Genomic DNA, 19334 nt, shown 5'->3' on the forward strand with positions numbered 1-19334 from the left:
GCTATAACCCAAATTATGTTCATGTTATATTGGTTAGTGTGTGGTGCATGGTGAACCACAGACAACACCTTTAAACCAAGAAATGTAACACATTGAAGCAGTCCAGAGCCACAATTCAAAGATGTACAAGCTACCACAAGCTAAGTGGTTCTACTTCTATGTTGTCCTGAGGATGAACACATGCAATCGTGAAAGCAGTGGCTCTGGTCATTTTGTTGAGGTGAGCAGCAAAGATGAAGCATAACGTGTTTCAGTTCCATCAGCCCTTTGGCGGGTTGCAGCACCCACTGTGTCTTGTGTAGGAGCCTGTACTGCTGTTAAACAGTGCAGACAACAATCTCCTTCATTGTCTCCACCAGACTGACATATACAGTTGCAAACAAGTTCAAATTCATGAATATATTCCAGCAAGTGTTTTATGCTTTCTTACTGTGTGATGTGTGGCTCCTCACTTACTTCATTCAAGCCACAGTGGCCCTCTGACAAAAAAAATACTACCCAGCCCTGCTGTATCTGAATAGAGTAGCTACACTACTGTTAACTTTTATCATAATGTTGGTTGTCAACACCACTGTAAACTTAATTTCCCTCTTCTGACTAGATTTAATTCATTGATAAGGATTTATTTTTGTAAAGAAAAGCAAAAACAGAGCATTCTTGCTATATTATCTTACATTCATGTTTTGTTTTTCTATTGATTATATTGTTTCAAAGGTTCACATGCTTGCGGTGCATTATTTATATTAAGCTTAATGGTTGACCGTTTGTACATGTTACACAATGCATCATATTGGTGGACATGTATCAAGATGCAAACAAATTGGAATCAGTGGGTGAGAGGCATACCCTTCACAGCAACAGAGCTTTGATGAGCAATCATCATCATCATTGTCATCATCATCCACTGATCATGCTGGAACAAATGAAGCCAACAAGGTATAGCACACTAAGCAAGATCAGTTAACCGAGTGTTGAAAGACCGGATGGCAAACTTGCTATGAACCCATGGAGAAGGGCAGCCACACAGTAAAGCCTTGACAATGCTGGGCATGACTAGGAAGACAAAGTGGAGGACCTTCAGATCCACAGGAGAGCTTTAAGAGTGAGCCACTGGCTATGGATTAAGAGGGCAAATGGGTGAATGATGGCTGCAGGTATGCATGCTGGGGACTGAACACATCTGATGAGATCACATCCGATAAACCCTGGTTGTATAGAAGCATATCCTTTTTTTGCAAGCAAAGCTCATGCAAAACTCAAGAGAAGAAAAGAGTTCTCAAATTTCCAATGTGAGCTTGCAAACTGATCAGTGCTTTTCGTGTAGTTTGAGGATGGAGACTTTCTCAGTTGACACATTTGAAAACACAACAGAAACCTAAGCCATCAAAGCTTAGGACAATTACACCAGGCCCATTAGGCCTGTGTGTGTGTGTGTGTGTGTGTGTGTGTGCGCACGCACACACAAATCCTTACCTTCCTCCTTCCCAGATATGGATAGAATCTGACAGTTGGGTAGGCAGTGATTCCAGCAGATTGACAGGTCTGATAATGAGCTTGGCAGTCCACTTTACCCGCCCGAACCTCCCCTTTAAGAGTCTGTCATCAAACATAGAACTTCCTGTTAAGACCCTGAATACAAAAAGAAATTCGTCCTAATTTCTGTTTCATTTTATAGCCTACAGCAGTTGAGGTCAGGTAAAGTTCATTGTCATTGACACCACAGAGCAATGATTACTCGATTAGAAGTGAAAACAAAAAATGCCTCACCCGGGCCAGGACTTCAAACTCTGGAGCAAAGTGTTGACAAGGTCCACACCAAGGGGCATAGAAATCCAGAACCCAATGATCCTGACCTGACAGAACCAGAGACCTGAAGGACTCTGGAGTCAGATCCAGTGATGCTCTGGGCAGGGAGCTGCACGGAGAAGAGTGTTAGCCAAATGCATCTCTGTAAGATTTGAAGAAAGGAAGAAAGCTGTGTCTCACCTCAGAGCCCATGCTCTCAGGGAATGTGCATCTCTGTGCCAACCATTATAACTTCTGAGGACACACAAAGCAGATAAATAGAAGGAGAATCAGAGTGAATAAACACTCAATTTGACCAATAGTTTGGTGTTAATATTCAAAGACACCCATAGACAAAGAGGTTGAGCAGCAACACAGACCCTAAGGAACTCCTCAGTTTATCAGGGCTAAAGAGTCTGTAAGATCACCATTTCTTTGTCTCATCACTGTGTCTAGAATATAAAAGGTCTCGAGAAGTGTTCCACTAAGTGTTCCTTAAGTGTTAGGTGTTTCTTAAGTGTTCCTTTTCACTAGGTGTTCCTCACTAAGCACAAAGACTGGAAACATGGAAAACTGCTAGACCTGCGAGCCAAGAGAAGAAATCCACTTCCCAAAAATGCCAAACCTCTCAAACTCATTTGTTGCATCTTGTTCCCTTTTCTTTAAACTTACATTTTTATGTTAAATACAGACAAGTGACAATAAGACATACAAAGCCAAACCACAAAACAGAACAACAAACGAGTGTGACTTCGAAACATAATAGGGTCTTCGCCAGGGACTGGCTCAGGCCCTAATTACAAAAACTAACAACAAAGCTAAACAACAAGCAACACTTAAGGAGGGTGTACAGTACAGTGCTTAATGATTATGAATTCATTGGATTTGAGGAAGGGTGACACGGTGGTGCAGTGGTTAGCACTGTTGTCTCACAGCAAGAAGGGTTTCTTTCTGTGTGAAGTCTGCATATTCTCCCTGTGCCCACGTGGGTTCTTTCCGGGTATTCCAGCTTCTTCCCACAGTCCAAAGACATGCAACGCACATCGCACGTGGTAAACTGCTGCATGCCAAACTCACTCACGAGTGTGTATTTATGTCACCCCGTTGTCTTTCCTGTCATTGTTTTGTGTTACATGTTATTTTTAAATGTGATGTTTATATGGTTCGCAGTGCAGTTATATAATATTGTTACATTTGCCACACAATGCATTCTCATCCTCTCTGGCACCACCACACACGCACACTCACACGCGTGCGCACAAAGACACAGCTACACTTTCTCTTGCTCACTCACCTACTTATTACAACTTACACTCAGATTAGTTTCGATACAAACTATAGTTTGTCACTTGGAATGTACACGGAATTGGTTCACGTGAAAAGCGGCTAAAAATTTTAAAACACCTTTACAATTTACAAGCAGACATTGTCCTATTACAGGAAACCCATCTACCTAAAACAGGAAATCATATATTAAGCTCACAGTTCCCGCACACATACAAAGCAAGTTATAACACCGAACAAAGAGGCGTAGCCATTCTAATTCATAAAAATGTAAGGTCCACTTGTAAAAACACCATTGTAGACCCAGAAGGTAGGTTTGTAATAGTCAACATATCCACACACAACACTGAGGTATGTATTGCCAGTATATATGGTCCAAATGTTGATGACCCCTCCTTCCACAGCTTCTTCACTGCACTCTCAGCCCACTCAGACACAGCACTTATAGTAGGAGGGGACTTCAACCTGGTATTCAACCCTCAAGTGGACAGAATCAGTAGAGCAGCTAGTCAACGCAATTGCCAATCAGCCGATATAATAAATCAGTATATGAGTGATTTCGGTCTTTGCGATGCTTGCCGCTCACGCTAATAATAATAATAATAAATTATTAGTTGTGTGTCACGTTGACTCCGCGTCTCCCTCCTTCGATGTCACGATCTCTGAGCCGGGTCGTGACAACATCAAAACACAATTTCAGCTGCAAGACATTACGCATGGAGAACTTTGAACATAACAATAAATCCAGCAGATTTTTAGCAAACCAACTAAAACAGAACAAAGAAAGAGCAACAATATCCTCCATAAAGGACTCCAATGGGGAAACAACCTGTGACCCAGAAGAAATTAATTGCATTTTTAGGGAATTCTACAAAAAATTTTATTTATTTATTCATCCGAGATGAACCCATCCAAATCCAGCATCGAAAACTTTCTGAGCACAATTGACTTGCCAAAATTAAATCAAGACCAAATAATGGCTCTGGAGTCACCTATTTCAATCGAGGAACTTCAAGAAGCCCTTAAACATACGCCAAACAAGAAAGCCCCGGTACCGGATGGCTTACCTTGAGAATTCTACAAAGACTTTTGGCCTGAGCTTGCACCAATATTCTACAAAATGTTCACTGAAATACAGGAAACCTTGACCCTTCCACCCCACATGAACTGTGCGATTATTAGCCTTCTCCTTAAACCGGACAAAGACCCAGGACTTCCAACAAGCTATCATCCAATATCACTTATAAATGCAGATATTAAAGTTATCTGCAAGGCGCTAGCTAGAAGGCTTGAAAAAGTAACACCTCACATAATACATCCTGACCAGACGGGGTTTATTAAAGGACGGCACTCTACCAACAACACACGTAGACTTATCAACCTGATAGACTACTGTAACAGTCAGAGCAAGGATGCCATAAATTGTCTCCTTAGATGCAGAAAAAGCTTTTGACAGGGTAAATTGGAATTTTCTCCTCACCAAATTACAAAAATTTGGGTTTGGAGATAACTTTGTGAACTGGATCAAAACATTTTACCGCACTCCCAGTGCTTGTGTTAGAACAAATTATCAAACTTCTCCAAGCTTCTCACTCAAAAGAGGAACCAGGCAACGTTGTCCACTTTCCCCTTCCCTTTTTGCTATATTCATAGAGCCACTCGCAGCTGCAGTCTGGCAGAACAAAAACATCAAGGGAATTGATACAACAAATGTGAACCATAACATAAGCCTTTATGCTGATGATGTATTACTTTTCCTACGAAATGCACAATCATCTCTCCCTGAAACGATAGCACTCATTGATAAATTCTCAACCATTTCTGACTACTCTATTAATTGGAGCAAGTCAACTGTCCAACCCATTAACTCAGGTTTCCAGAGTACTCTCGCCGCACCACTACGGCCAGGAAACATTAAATACCTGGGCATCAACATCTCCGCCAAACTTTCTGACTTGACACGGCTAAATCATACCGCCCTAATTAAAGACATAGAGGACGACCTCACCCGGTGGAGGACACTACCCATTTCACTTATGGGAAGAATAGCAACAGTGAAAATGATGATCTTGCCAAAATTCAACTATGTTTTCTCGATGGTTCCGACCCAACCTCCTCGGACTTGGTTCAAAACACTCGACTCAAACATGTCCAAATTTCTCTGGAAAGCTAAACCACCATGTATAAGCTTGAAGACTTTACAAAAGAGTAAAGACTATGGTGGCTTAGAACTACCAAATTTTTATAATTACTACTTGGCCAATAGATTACAATACATACTAAAATGGTTAAAGTCAAACTCATTAGACCAAGCATGGCGCGATAATGAACAAACATTCTGCAAAGAAATCCAAATCTCTGATCTCCCTTTTATCAGCCCTGTTATCAAGCATCACAGCTGCTTTGAGTACATTAGCATCAGCAACACCCTCATAGCCTGGTGGGAATTTCTCAAAAGCAATGGGCTCTCTAACACCCCTTGCAGGCTCACACCTATCTGGAACAATACTGACATTCTGCAAAATAAAAAATCAATACATTTTTCTGCATGGGTCGATAAAGGGATTAAAAATCTAGAGCATATCTTCCAAGACAACGAATTCATACAATTCAACCAAATTACAGCAAATTATGGTATCAAAAAAAATTAATTTCTGGAATATCTTCAGCTCAAATCTATAATACAGGCACGGTTTGACCTTACCCAGTTGGACTTAGAGCTTCCAACAAGAATAACAGATTTTTTACAGCTTTCACCCCCTAAGCTACTGTCTAAAATTAACTCAATAGTATCCACAACAGAACTTACAATCTCTATTCCTTCCGCCAAATGGGAGAAAGATCTGTTGATCAACTCAGACCCTAACTTTTGGATACAAATCATCCAACACATTTAGAATGATTCGAAGTGGTAACCTACAATCAATAAATTACAAGGTTCTCCACAGAACACACTACACAGGACAAAGGATGTTCCAGATGGGCCTCACACAAACAAACATTTGTCCAAATTGTGCGACTGGCTCACCAGACTGCTATCTGCATGCTATTTGGCTTTGTACACCTGTTAACAATTTTTGGCAGGGGGTTTGCGAAGACCTATCATGGTGGTTAGGGTACCCCATCCCCACCCTCCCCTCACTTTGTCTGCTAGGTGACCTCACTAATGTTAATAAGGAAGTAAACAAATCCTGCATGCTCCTCACTGCTCTAAGCATCGCAAAAAAGGCCATCCTGATTAATTGGAAATCCAAGAATCACCTAAGCATGACTCAATAAAGAAACCTTTTATTAGACCACATTTCCATGGAGAGAATGTCTGCTTGGGAGGAAAGTCGATCGTCAGAGTTCCCCTATCATGGTGGCACCCTGTGGGATTGGGGGTTGGGGGGTCCTTGGGCTGGGTCGGGGCTTCCCCACAGTATGGGGGGTCCGGGGCCCTGGACCATGCCGGTCTCCCGGCGGGGTCCCGCGGTGTGGAGTGCGGTGCTGGCCCAGTCCCTGGTGGGGCATGCCGGGGCCTGCTGTGGCATGTTTGCCCCAGGACGCTGGGAGGAGGGTAAGGAGGGAGGTTTAGGAGGGGGTTGGAGAGGGAGGGGGAGGGGGGTCGGGAGGTGGATGGCTTGGTACCTGGGACTAGCTAGCCTGGGACCCGGCCCACACCCCAGGGGGGTCTCGCCCACATTTGGTGCACTTACCTCGGCCCTCTCCTTGGGTGGGCTGAGCCCTGGCGTGGTGTCTTGGACTGCCGCCACTCCAAGACAATGGGAGGATGCAGGGAGACATAGGAGGGTTGGGGGCTGGCCTCCTTGATGCTGATCAGACTGGCTGCCCTGACCATGGGCTGCCGGCTGGGGGTCCCGCCGTGTATGGTGGGCCTGGGCCCTCCCTGCCTGGGTGGTGGACCCTCTGCCCAGATCTCCGGACAGTGCCCCTTGGTTCTCTGATTTGACCCCTTGACCAGGTAGGCTAGACTCCCTGTGGCTGGTTGCGGTGGTGACGGGGTGGTCAGCGGGGCCAGTCTGGAAGCTGGCCCCCTGCGGGTCTGGCCCATGCCTCAGCCCCTCTCATCGCCTCTCTGTCCCATCACACTACATCTCATGTGACACTAGGCCTTGAGGGGCTAGAACCCCAAATTTTAATCACATCATAGACATTTAGGGCTTGTGGGAGTGCATGGGGATGTACTGGGAGACTCTGCCGTCTGCAACCAGCGGGGCTCCCATGCCCTGGGTGCCTCCCCCCAGTTTTAACTACATTCTCATCATCCACATCATCACATCCACACTCCCACGCACAACTTGCATCCTGCACCCATGCTGGGATGGGGGGGCAGCTGGGGCAGGGAGTGGGTCCATTGCTGCCCCTTTTGCTAACTGTACTGACGCGGGCCTGACTGGTGCTCTTGGGAGGGGTGGTCTGCCTCCTCGTATAGTGGTTGGGCTGGGGTTGGTCGCAGTCCTTGCCATTGTGCAGTGGATCTCTTGCTGGCGGTTTTACTAGGTCTGAGGTCCCCTGGACTGCATCCGCACCTATGGAGTGCTCAGCCCCGGTATGGAGGAAGATGAGGCTATGATTGTTTTTTGTCTGGGGGTGGTGGTCCCGAACGTGAGTGCCTTCGGCTCACCCTGGCAGGCAGGCATAGGCCTCTCGGGTGAGTGGGAGGTCCTTTTCCCTTTTTTTTTTTTAGGGGGGGGGGGGGGTTGCTGGCTGGTGGTGCCTTATGGTCCTGGGGTCCTCTGTCTGCCCTGTCTCTCTGTGGGCTGCCTCCAGGTGGGGGTTGCTGCTCCTTTGCTTTCCTGCGGGTCCTGGGGTGGGCGGCCTGGGCTCCCTGTGTTCTGGGGGTTTCTGGGTGCCCTGGTGGCTTGGTCCTGACCTGCCTGCTATCCTGGACTGGGGGCATGATGTTCTGGTTCCCCACATAAGCTACAGTCAGCTACCCACAGCATCCAAGACAAACCGTAGCACACACATACACATGCGCGCGCGCACACACACACACACACACACACACACACACAAGTGGTGCACAACTGATCCATAATCACACACTCAGACATTTATTTTAAAATTGTATTAAACCAAATGGTAAATCTGCACTGGAAATTCTGCAACCACCTTTTTTTGCTCTCTGTTGTGATTGTTGTTACTGTTTTTTGTTTGTTTTTCTGCTATTGTTGTTTTTGTGTGTGTGTCCCCCCCCCCCCCCCCTGTTTTCCCTATCCTGTCCCTGTTCTCTCTTCCTATCCACTCCTGAGCCTCAGTCCGGTAGCTTTATCAATGAACCAATACCATTCCAAATAAAATCAAACACATATGGCGAGGGGAGGATTTTATCTGATTCCTCCTTTGCAGAGTAAAACTGCTTCAGTACAACAAGGCACCAGGAACATCGATACTGCTTGCCCCAGCTGCTGAACAGGACAGGTTTAAAAAAAAAAAAACAAAAAACAAAACATAGACGTGCGAGTGAGGAGTAGGCCAAAGATACACTAAATTGACCATTGGTCCCCGAAGTGTGCTGGGATAGGCTCCAGCCCCCCAGCGGCCCTTAACAGGATAAGTGGAAGACAATGGTTGGATGGATTTGAGGAATTAGAAGAAATATTTCCTCTAGAATGGGCAAATGTAGAGAGTAACATGGATACGGCGAACAAGGTGGCAGCAGTCTGGGGACTCTCCTCTCCCTGACATGTAAAATTCTACATTGTTTCAAAAAGAGGCTCATCTTTGAGGAAGATTTACCTCCGCCTTTGAGAGCATCTGGTTGGTGTTGCTTTATTGAGAGGAAACAACGGAAATAGGCAAAATGTCGTCGTCGAAGTATTTTAAAAGCGGAGACCGCATGGCGACCCGGAAAAGCCCCCAGCAGGAGGGAAGCTCAGCAGGTGAGCCACCTGCCTCCCTTGACAGTCTGTTCAAAGAAATTGCCAAAATGAGCACAACACTGTCAAGTGTCGCGACGGATGTCTCGACAATTAAGGAGACAACTGAGTTGAAAACTGCAGTGCACACCATACAGGAGAGATTGTCGGAAGCCGAAACGCACATCACGCGCATGGAGGACGCTGTGGTGCAGACCCGCACTGATGAGGGTAAGAAAAGTAAGCTAATGGAGATGTGGATGCGCGTCCAAGCCATGGAGAATCACAGCAAAAGGAATAACGTGAGGCTGGTGGGTTTGAAGGAGACATTTGGGACCAATGGGACATTGGTGAGTTGTGTTCAGAAGATCTTAGAAGAGAGACTGGGGATCCAGGCTGATGCTGCCGAATTTGAAATGGAGAGAGCGCACCGCACACCCGTGTCCTTACAGGACCCGGAACGACCGCCGAGACCGGTGCTCATCAGGTTCTTGAGACAGTCAGCGAGGGATAAAGTGATAAATGTGGCAAAGGAAAAGCAGGGCTTCGAGTGGGAAGGGTGCAGGCTGTCGATATTCCCCGACATGACGAAAGAGCTGGCGGAGAAGAGAAAATCATTCACACCCATGAAGCGCAAACTTCAGGAGATGGAAGTGAGGTACACATTGGCATATCCAGCCACACTGTGATTCAAGTGGCAGGGGAAAAATGTGAGCTTCACCACAGCAACGGCAGCGGACAAGCTTATCACTGGCAACAATTAGGATGGAGATTGGGCATCCGAGGAGAACTGATGCGTGTTTGTATTCGAGAGCATCTACGTGTTGAAGGGACCACGTCGGGGAGCTCTACGAGTCTCACGGGACGGGGCTGTCATCTGGGGACACAGGCGGTAGGAGCGGTGACCCACGGACCAGATAAGGTTTTTTTTTTTGTTGAACATTCGAGGCTGCAGATGACAGCTATAGGACTGTCAGACGTTTCTGGCTTGAATTTTGGTTTTTCTTAGTTCTTTCTTTTTTCTCTTTACCCGTTTCATATTGGAAATGTTCTTTTTCCACGTTATGTGTTCATGTTTTGCAAGGTACAGGTCCTCTGAGAAAGATACGAGTAGGTGTGGGCATCTTGATCATACAGTGTTGTAGACATGGTTATGGAAAGACATCTGAACAATTATGACAAGGAGATGTATTCAGTATATGTCTTGGAATATTAATGGGAGTGGGAATCCAGTCAAAAGGCATAAAGTGCTGTCATATTTGAAGACTAATAAGGCAGATATAGTTTTCATACAGGAAACCCACCTAAATGAAGGGGAATCAGACAAATTTAAAACAGGTTGGGTCAGGCATATTTTTCACAGTTCACTTTCAAGTTCACGCAATGGAGTAATGATCTTGGTCAGTAAAACATACACTTTGTGCTGCTTAAAGACGTTAAAGACACAGAGGGAAGAACGATATGTGTGCAGGCGATAATAGAGGGTTTACAGGTGACACTGTGCAACATTTATGCACCAAATTAAGGGGACCCACACTTTTTTCATAAGGTGAATAAGGTTCTGGGAGAAATGGATGGGCAAATAATACTGGCAGGAGATTTTAACCAAGTCATGGATCCTATCTTAGATAAAAGTCAGTTTAAGGGTCCACTGATGACTAAAGATAGGGAAGCAATACACATGTTAAAAGAAGATATGGCGTTTGTAGATGTCTGGAGACTTATCAATCCTCGGGAGAGGGAATATACCTTTTTTTCCCCATTGTCATAAATCATATTCCAGAATTGATATGTTTCTAATTGCAAGCCCCCTAATTAACAGTGTAAGTAGTTGTAATATACGATCTATTGCTATTACAGACCATGCAGCGGTGGAACTGGGTATGATGGTGGGATCGGATATGGTTAAGAGCACCCGATGGAGAATGAATACCTCCCTAATACAAGATGGAGGCTTTAAGACATTACCAGCTGAAGATTTGAAATCTTTCTTTCAGTTAAAACATGGGCAGTACGGAGAATATTACAACAGTTTGGGAAGTCTCAAAAGCCTTTATAAGAGGGAAATTGATTTCACAGTCAGTTTTGAAGAAAAAGGAAAACCTGAATAAGATTAAACAATTGGAAAATGAAATTAAATTAAAGGAAAACTGTTTGGCCCTGAAATTCTCTTAATATAAATATCCGGAACTTTGTAAACTTAAGTTTCAGTTGCATGAAATTTACAATAAAAAAGTTCAATACTCCTTATATAGATTTAAAAACTGAATTCTATTAGGGTGGGGAAAAGTCGAGTAAAACCTGGGTGTCATGATTGATGACCAGCTGACCTTTAAGGTTCCTGTGGCCTCAGTTTCTCGGTCTTGCCGTTATGACCTTTACAACATCAGGAAGATCAGACCCTTCCTGACCCAACAGACCACACAGATTCTGGTTCAGGCTCTTGTCATCTCATACATTGATTACAGCAACTCTCTTCTGGCAGGCCTCCCTGCATGCTCATTCAAGCCTCTGCAGATGATCCAGAATGCAGCAGCACGTCTGGTCTTCAACTAGCCCAAAAGGGCACGTCACCCTGCTGCTGGTTTCTCTTCACTGACTTCCAGTGGCAGCCAGGATCAAATTCAAGGCACTTCTCTTGGCTTACAAAACAATCACAAGAACAGCTCCAGCCTACCTGGAATCCCTGATCCAGGTCTACTCTCCTTCTCACCCACTACGCTCTGCATGCGAAAGTCGCCTGGTGCTTCCAGCCCAGCGCTGCTCCAAATCCCTAGCCAGACTCTTCTCTTCTGTTGTTCCCAAATGGTGGAACGAACTACCCAACTCTGTGCGTTGTGCTGAGTCCCTTTCTACTTTTAAGAGACAATTGAAGACTCAATTGTTCAGAGAGCACCTAGGCACTTAACCTGACTCTTCTCCTCTTTGTCCTGTGGGGTAGAATAAGTCAGAGGGTCCAAGACCCAGCACTTAGTGATTATGTAGCACTGTGTTGTGTGATGTTGTATGTTTATCAAAAAAAAAAAAAAAAAAAAGGGAGGGGGGGCGACACTTCTGCCACTAGATGGCAGTACCTGTGACCAAATCATAACTGAAGCACTTTTGCGCTTCCTATGGGCTTTTCCTTAATTAAGTCTAAATTCTTGCTTGTGTTGTACGTCGCTTTGGACAAAAGCGTCTGCTAAATGAAATTGTAGAATTGTAAAATATTAGCCAGACAAGTGAAAGGTAAAGATTCCTCAAATCTAATTTCAGCAATTAAACAAGGGAATAAATTGGTAACCTCAGCAACAGCCATAAATAAAACATTTCAACAGTATTATGAGGAACTATACACATCAACAATATCCTGTGACGATAATCAAAGGGAGCAGGAATTGTTTTTCTCTAATGTTGACATGCCCAAACTCCAATTGGATCAAGCGATGTTGTTAAGAGTCCCCTATAACAGAAGGAGAAATAAGGAAGGCTGTATCACTGATGAATACTGGAAAATCTCCGGGTAATGATGGTATTCCGTATTATAAAGAATACGAGACATTTTAGCTCCGGTGTTGGTTAAAGTGTATCAGGAGGCTTTTGAGAAAGGCCGTGTGCTGCCGACATTTAATGAAGCTTTGATTTCTCTGATCCCAAAAAAAGATAGAGACAACAGATCCAGCTAATTTCAGACCAATCAGCTTGCTAAACGTGGACTGTAAAATATTGACCAAAGTGTTGGCTCTGCGTCTTCAACAAGTCCTACCCAACATTATACATGGAAACCAGGCAGGTTTCATGAAGAATAGATCCTCCACGGATAACGCAAGGAAGTTGATACATTTGATGTGGCTCGCTCATTCTAAACGTATTCCCATAGCTGCCATTTCTTTAGATGCCGAGAAGGCTTTTGATAAGGTAGAATGGGGCTTTCTCTTTTCTACTCTGTCACATTTTGGGTTTGGTCCCTGTTTTTCTCAGTGGGTAAAAATGTTATATAAAGAACCGAGGCCTTGAGGGGCAGCGGTAATAACTAATGGATTAAAGACACCTTTCTTCAGACTCTCTAGAGGGACCCACCAAGGGTGTTCCTTGAGTCCCCTATTGTTTATAATTTTTTTGGAAACTCTGGCTGTCAATATTAGAAAACATACAGGTGTGAAGGGGGTTGAATGTGGTGGCCAAGAACACAGACTGTTGTTATTTGCGGATGACATTTTAGCTGTGGTGACCGACCCTAAGACATCCCTGCCATGCCTGATCGAAACTATTCAGTCCTACTCTAAGCTGTCAGGTTACACAGTTAATTGGAATAAATCTGAGGCAATGCCATTGACTTCATTGTGCCTCCCTCACATGGTGGAAAAATTTAAATGGGTATCTAAAGGTATCAAATATCTCAGTATTAAACTTAGTCAAGATCTGGCAGAGCTGCCTTGGTTAAATTTTAATCCTCTGTTACAAAAAATCCACACAAATCTGGAGAAGTGGGTGAAGATTAAACTTACGTTGTGGGGAAAAATTAATATATCAAAATGATAATAGCTCCTCAATTTAAATACCTGTTGATGATGTTGCCAATTACGTTACCACCCACTATTTTTAAGAAATATGATGATGTGGTCAAACAGTTTCTGTGGGAAGGCAAAAGGCCTCGAATTACACTAAGCAAACTTTGTTCTCCTAGGGAAAAGGGGGGGTTTAAGTTTACCGGACCCGAGGTTATATGCCATATCTTTTGAAATGGCTAAATTGGCCAAATACTGGAAACTGACGGATAAAGGACCTGACTGGATGGACATTGAGAACGAGTTGTATTCACCATTTAGTGTAAAGGAGATGCTCTCTCAGCGCAGTGATACAGAGAGTCCTGTATTAGTCCACTGGAGGGAAGTCTGGGCCAAGGCACATAAAATGTATAAGGTTTCGCACTGTGTACAGCCTTACACTTCATTGTGGTTTAATCCTGCCATTCATATTGGTAAGGTGTCAGTGTATTGGAAGCAGTGGCACCTTACCAATATGAGAGAATAGGAGATCTATATAAAAATGGACAATTTATGTCTTATGAGGAATTAAACATTCTAAACTTGAAGGAAAACAACATTTTTGGAAATATTTACAAATTAGGGATTGTGTAAAATCTCAAATCAGTAACTCTTCAGAGAACTATATTATGGATTATGTGAAAATGTTACCGGCCCGCTGCACAGCCTCACAATTTTACAAAATAACAAATCTTGCTGTAAGTGGGGAGTCCGCCAATGTAAAGTTGTTGTGGCAGAGGGATCTGGGAAGAAATTTTGCTCCGGGGAAATGGCTGGACATGCTGGCAGGTTGTGGGAAATATGTAAAGGAGGCACGAGGGAAGTTCACACAGTACAAGATTATACACAGATACTATTACACTCCTGTGAGATTACATAGAATGAAACTGTTGACTGACAATAAGTGTTGGAAATGTAAAACAGGACTGGGAACCTTCTTGCACTGTATATGGGAGTGTACATTGGTGACTCCAATGTAGAAGAATAAATAGGCAGAAGTTGTGAATTTCCTGAGTAAATGGAGCGGTTTAGTGGTCCCCTTGACTCCTGAGATGTGTCTGATAGGGGACAGGTCTCAGTTACCAAACGTATTTAAGGGAACATTTTCTGTTATTGTGGTGGGCCTGATCACGGCCGCCAGAGTAACTCTAAGACATTGAAAGACAGATATGTCTCCTACTCTGAGAGAGTGGTTGGCAGCAATGGTGGAGACAGCGTCCTATGAAACCATGCTCTGCAGGCTGAAAGGCAAAGAGGAGGAAGGGAGGAACTCTTGGGAGCTTTTTTGGAGCTACACACAGCAGACCGTCTAAATGCAGCACCCTGTATTGTTTATTTGATGGACTTCTTCTCTCTCCCTGTGCATTCCTTATGCTTCATACTTGTTTAGATTTCATCACCTCTCCTTTCTGTGTGTGGAAGGATGTTGACACCAAAGTCACACCAAAGGGAAAACATGTGTTTGAACCTGTGCCTTGTTCTATTGTTGGTTTGTTTTTGTTTTTATTTTTCTGAAAAATTCAATAAAAATTTGAATGACAAAAAAAAATAGAATGGGCAAATGTACTGTAAGAGGGTGAGGAGACAAACAAAAGCATGACAGACATACAGAACAAAACAACAACAAAAATCCTGAAACTAACTAACAAAAACAATCCACCGATATGCAAATTACCAATTACTAATAAGAAGATGAAGACCCAACTCATTGCCAGTCCGTGATAGTCGGGTGCAGGCATAGTATGATTTACCAGACCAATTCCAAAAAATTTAAGTAATTCCTTCCAAAGAGAGAAAGAGAAAAGCAAAGCTGTCACTGCATAATCCCTTTTGCAACTCTCTCTTTGTATCCTCTGATGTATCATACATTATCTTTTCTCCATTGATGGTTAAAATAAGTCAGGCTGTGTGTAATGTACCAACTCTAAACTTTTGCTTCTTCACATCTTTGATTATTTTGTTATACTCTGCACGCTGTCTCTGTCAGATGACAGATCTTGCCTCATGTATAAAGGCTGTCCATTCTTAGAGAGATTTTTTATTCCTCACTGCAGCCAGGATCTTCTGCCCGTCTCCCCATCTCAGAAGGAACAATATGAGGTCAGCCAGTGGATCTTCCAGTTTTGGGCACGTCTGAAAGGCTTTGTGTACAACGTCCACTTCCAGTGGAAACTTGTTCTCACTCAGGTCAAATACATAACGGAACATGCTGTTCACCAGTCCTGTGAAATCATCAGCCTCCACATCCTCTCTCAAGCCATTATTCTGATATTATTTCTTCTATTATTTGACTCAAGATCATTTACCCAATAGACAAGTAATGTCACTTGTTTAGTTAAATCCTTAACATTGGTATTCTTCTATAAATTATCCTCCAATGCGAATGTGTTTTTCTGCATTTACGACTTTGTGGGTCATCACTTTCATATCTTTGGATTCTTTGATCACTTCGATCTTTGGAGTTTGGATGGTGGCATTTATCCCTTCCAGTTTGGCATTAAGAGATGTTTGTTGGAATGTGTGAACCAAATATTTCACCCACATTGGCCTCGAGCCTTCCCTGCACTCACACCTGTTTTCTCTGAGGCGTTCCTTACTTTACATATTTGTCTCATCAGCACATCTTGAGACATCCAGTTTCTGAGCATATTTCAAGTATTATTTTGGGATCGCTTGTGTTTTGGTCATTCTTAACATGAAATTCTTGGATCTTGAGAATTGTTAATCATACTGAGAGACCATGTTCACCTGTCTGATCTCGTGATCCAACTGCATCTTGTGTTCTAGGAAGCCTGTAATGTAGTCAGCTAAAACTTGGCAACCCCACAATCAAAAACAGTAATACTTGATATGAAATTGTAATTTCATGTCTTTTTTTCTTCACTTGGTCAGACATAACACACGGTGACATGAGTTGCTGTAAGGTGAATTTTCTTCCTCTTGATGAAGCTAGGTAAGCAGTTTCTTCCTGCTTTTTTATGTGAATATTGGCTTAACACTCCTTGTACCTTCCTGTCTGAAAAGTATAGGGATGGACTGGATCCTCCCTTAGACTTACTTTCACACTTAGTCCAGAAGTGTGAAAGGTACACTGGAGAAATATTGGAAAATGCCAATGAATGGGTTGTGTCAGTACACATTGAGAATAACACCCTGATGATCTCATATTCTCAACCAGAAACTCATTCCCAATATTGAAATTCAGCTACATGTTAGTATCTTAAAAAAAACTCCCCTGGTGTTAATAGGCAGACAGGAGAGATTAAAAAAAATCAAGTGTACATTCACAAACATCTGTGTACTTACATGTAGTGATCTGGTTTCCTAGTGTTGCCCTGGTACAGGCGGATTTCTGGATATGCTCTCACACTCTGACTCTGACAGAAGGACTGAAAACGTTGACAGTCAACAGATCCAACCAGAATCTGTCCTGAGATCAGCTGCATATGAGAGAGACACAATTTACACAGCAGCGCAACCACACTCCAACTACCCACTTTACTTTCACATCGTTCATGTCTTATTTCTGTTCTCCTTTCTTTGATACAGTTTTATTTTTGTCTCAGATCCCCCCCCCCCCCCAAAAAAAAACAATGAAGTACTGATCATTAAAATCTAATATGTAAAATGATGTTTTGGAATGTCATTTTTTCTGATCATTTTAGCCTTGAGCCAGTACTTTGCACAGATATTTTGACACTGTTGCAAACTTATCTCTGTCCCCTGCTCTGTCAACGGGCCTGTCTGAGGTAAATGGTTCCAAATCAGTCAGTTTATGCGTCAAATGATGTTGATTTGCCCATTGAATATTATCTATTTTGGTTGATAAACTGGTATGTTATACTAAAAAGAAGTAGGGCCCCATTTTAAGAATTACGCAAGCAGCACATTGTCGAATTTGTTCACTTTCATTTGATTATATTAGCCAACAAAAGTGATTTTAACTGTACGGGCCCTATTTAAGCATGGCACATGGTGGCACTGTTAAACACAAACATCATTTTTAGTTTGCTCAAATGATGTTTACACACCAAATGCTCTTGCCCCTTAACTAGCAAATGAACTTACGCTTCATCTGTGCCAGCAGTTGCTTAAGTATGTTCATGAGGTTTGGTCTGGTGTGACCATGGCACATTACTATTTTGCAATTGCACTGCAGTTCTACTGGTGCCTGAAAATGTGGAAACATTGGCTGCCACCTCCTCCCAGGCCTGCTTAAACTCCGATGACTTCAATTGATGTCTGCTTCTTCCTTATATGAACTTAGGATGCACTTTTGCATCTTAATCTGGTGCATGAGGATTTATGTTTCTTCAGATGAGAAGTTCTCTTTTCCAAGTTTAATTTTGTATGCCACTGAAATTGCAACATGTCAAGTCCTGGCACAAATTTGGCTTTAACGGGAATGACACGTGGCACTCATTGGTTTGATGGATGTCAAGCCCAGAATAAACATAGGAGTCGAATGACTGCCTCTTAGTGCTGCACACCAAGGTTTGCTCTCTGATTACACATCCTCTAAATATCAAAATGAGGCTCCACGTAACAAGAACGCAAAGCACATGCATGGCACCATCAATCGTGCACCCACCATCTGGCACCATAGAGCACTCAAACAGGGCCCAAAGTGTCTTAGCTTGTCAGCACCACCACCCATTATTTCAAATGTAGTGCACAATCTATGCTGTTTCAATGTGTAGTAATTGCATCACCTGTGGGTGGTGTGTACATGTTGTGTGTAGCTATTGCTATACCCGGGCCATGCGTCTCCACTCTGGCACCAGAGCCTGACAAGGACCACACCATGGAGCGTAGAAATCTACTGCCCACATCTGCCCTTCTTCTCGACCTGACAAGAGAAGACAGGACTCTATTAACAAGTTAGATGGAAACTAAACTATGATTTTGAATTTTGTCTTTACAGATATTTTAAGCCCAGCTATCCAAACAAAGCTTTATCATCAACAGTGTAGGAGGTTTTACAGACTGCTGCAATTATTTACTGTGATGTTGAACTCATTTATCAAATGAATGTTCCTCAGGAAATGCGCATACGCTGGGCATACACTCGTTTCAACACCCTTCTCAGTATTTATCAATATGAATGTTAGCAGAGGCTACAATCAAACCTCACATCAGGTCTGAGATCATTTACACACATTTTCAACTTGGCTTGACCTGTTGGTGCACAATTGTAGACCTGGTGGAATCAAAAGATTGTAACTAGACCATTCTGGTGGTCATCTTAGAAGACATAGCCACGTTAATTTGAAGAGATGAATAAAAATTGAGTCTATGCAACTGCAGAGAGATGGTTTCAGGAGGGTGGTGTTGTCTCCCCACTGAGCAACCACATTGCTTTACATTCATATAATGTATTTAATACATGATAAACTCTACTACAGACCAAGAGCACAGGTTAAACCTGATGCTGATACACACACTGGTGAAGGTGGAATGATTGTGTCAGGGGACTTCAGGACAGACAAAGGTCTTGATTAGTGGGGATTGCTCTTGGGAGTGTTGAAGTGAGGAATTATTCTCAAACTGTGGTAAATATGCTCCCTCCAGTGGTTCGTGGAGGAATCCCAGAAATACTGATTTGGGTCAAAATATTTAGAAACAATGAGTGCTATAAAAACAGTTTATAGTTTTTAAATGAAGATGCATAAAACTATATTGCCATTCATAATTTTAGCTTTTCTTGTTATATTTTTGCGTCAGGCGGCCATGTGGTCACATTCTTTCTTGTCCTGTGCACAGCACCTACCCCTGCTAATTTTAGCAACTAACATGGCAAGATGGTAGGGAGCTATGACTCAAGTATCTCCAATTTGGATTCAGTTGGACTGAGATAGAGTCAAGGCCCCAGTGT

General features: G+C 43.2%; 1 protein-coding gene across 3 annotated transcripts in view; it reads right to left on the reverse strand.

Annotated features, from left to right (window-relative positions):
• The window catches only part of dnajc10 (DnaJ (Hsp40) homolog, subfamily C, member 10), a 48822-nt gene that overhangs the window by 12281 nt on the left and 17207 nt on the right, over positions 1 to 19334 (reverse strand). For all 3 annotated transcript variants that reach the window (XM_086220814.1, XM_086220815.1, XM_086220816.1), the window contains exons 19-23: positions 18214 to 18308; positions 16766 to 16899; positions 1987 to 2040; positions 1768 to 1915; positions 1474 to 1596 (exon numbers count right to left, since the gene is read on the reverse strand). In XM_086220814.1, the coding sequence (XP_086076940.1) occupies positions 1474 to 1596; positions 1768 to 1915; positions 1987 to 2040; positions 16766 to 16899; positions 18214 to 18308 (554 nt within the window). The remainder of the gene's footprint in view (positions 1 to 1473; positions 1597 to 1767; positions 1916 to 1986; positions 2041 to 16765; positions 16900 to 18213; positions 18309 to 19334) is intronic.

This window comes from Aulostomus chinensis, chromosome 12, assembly GCF_037954235.1.
Source record: "Aulostomus chinensis isolate RoL2024-O1b breed Wild chromosome 12, RoL_Achi_v1.0, whole genome shotgun sequence".
Classification (NCBI taxonomy): domain Eukaryota; kingdom Metazoa; phylum Chordata; class Actinopteri; order Syngnathiformes; family Aulostomidae; genus Aulostomus; species Aulostomus chinensis.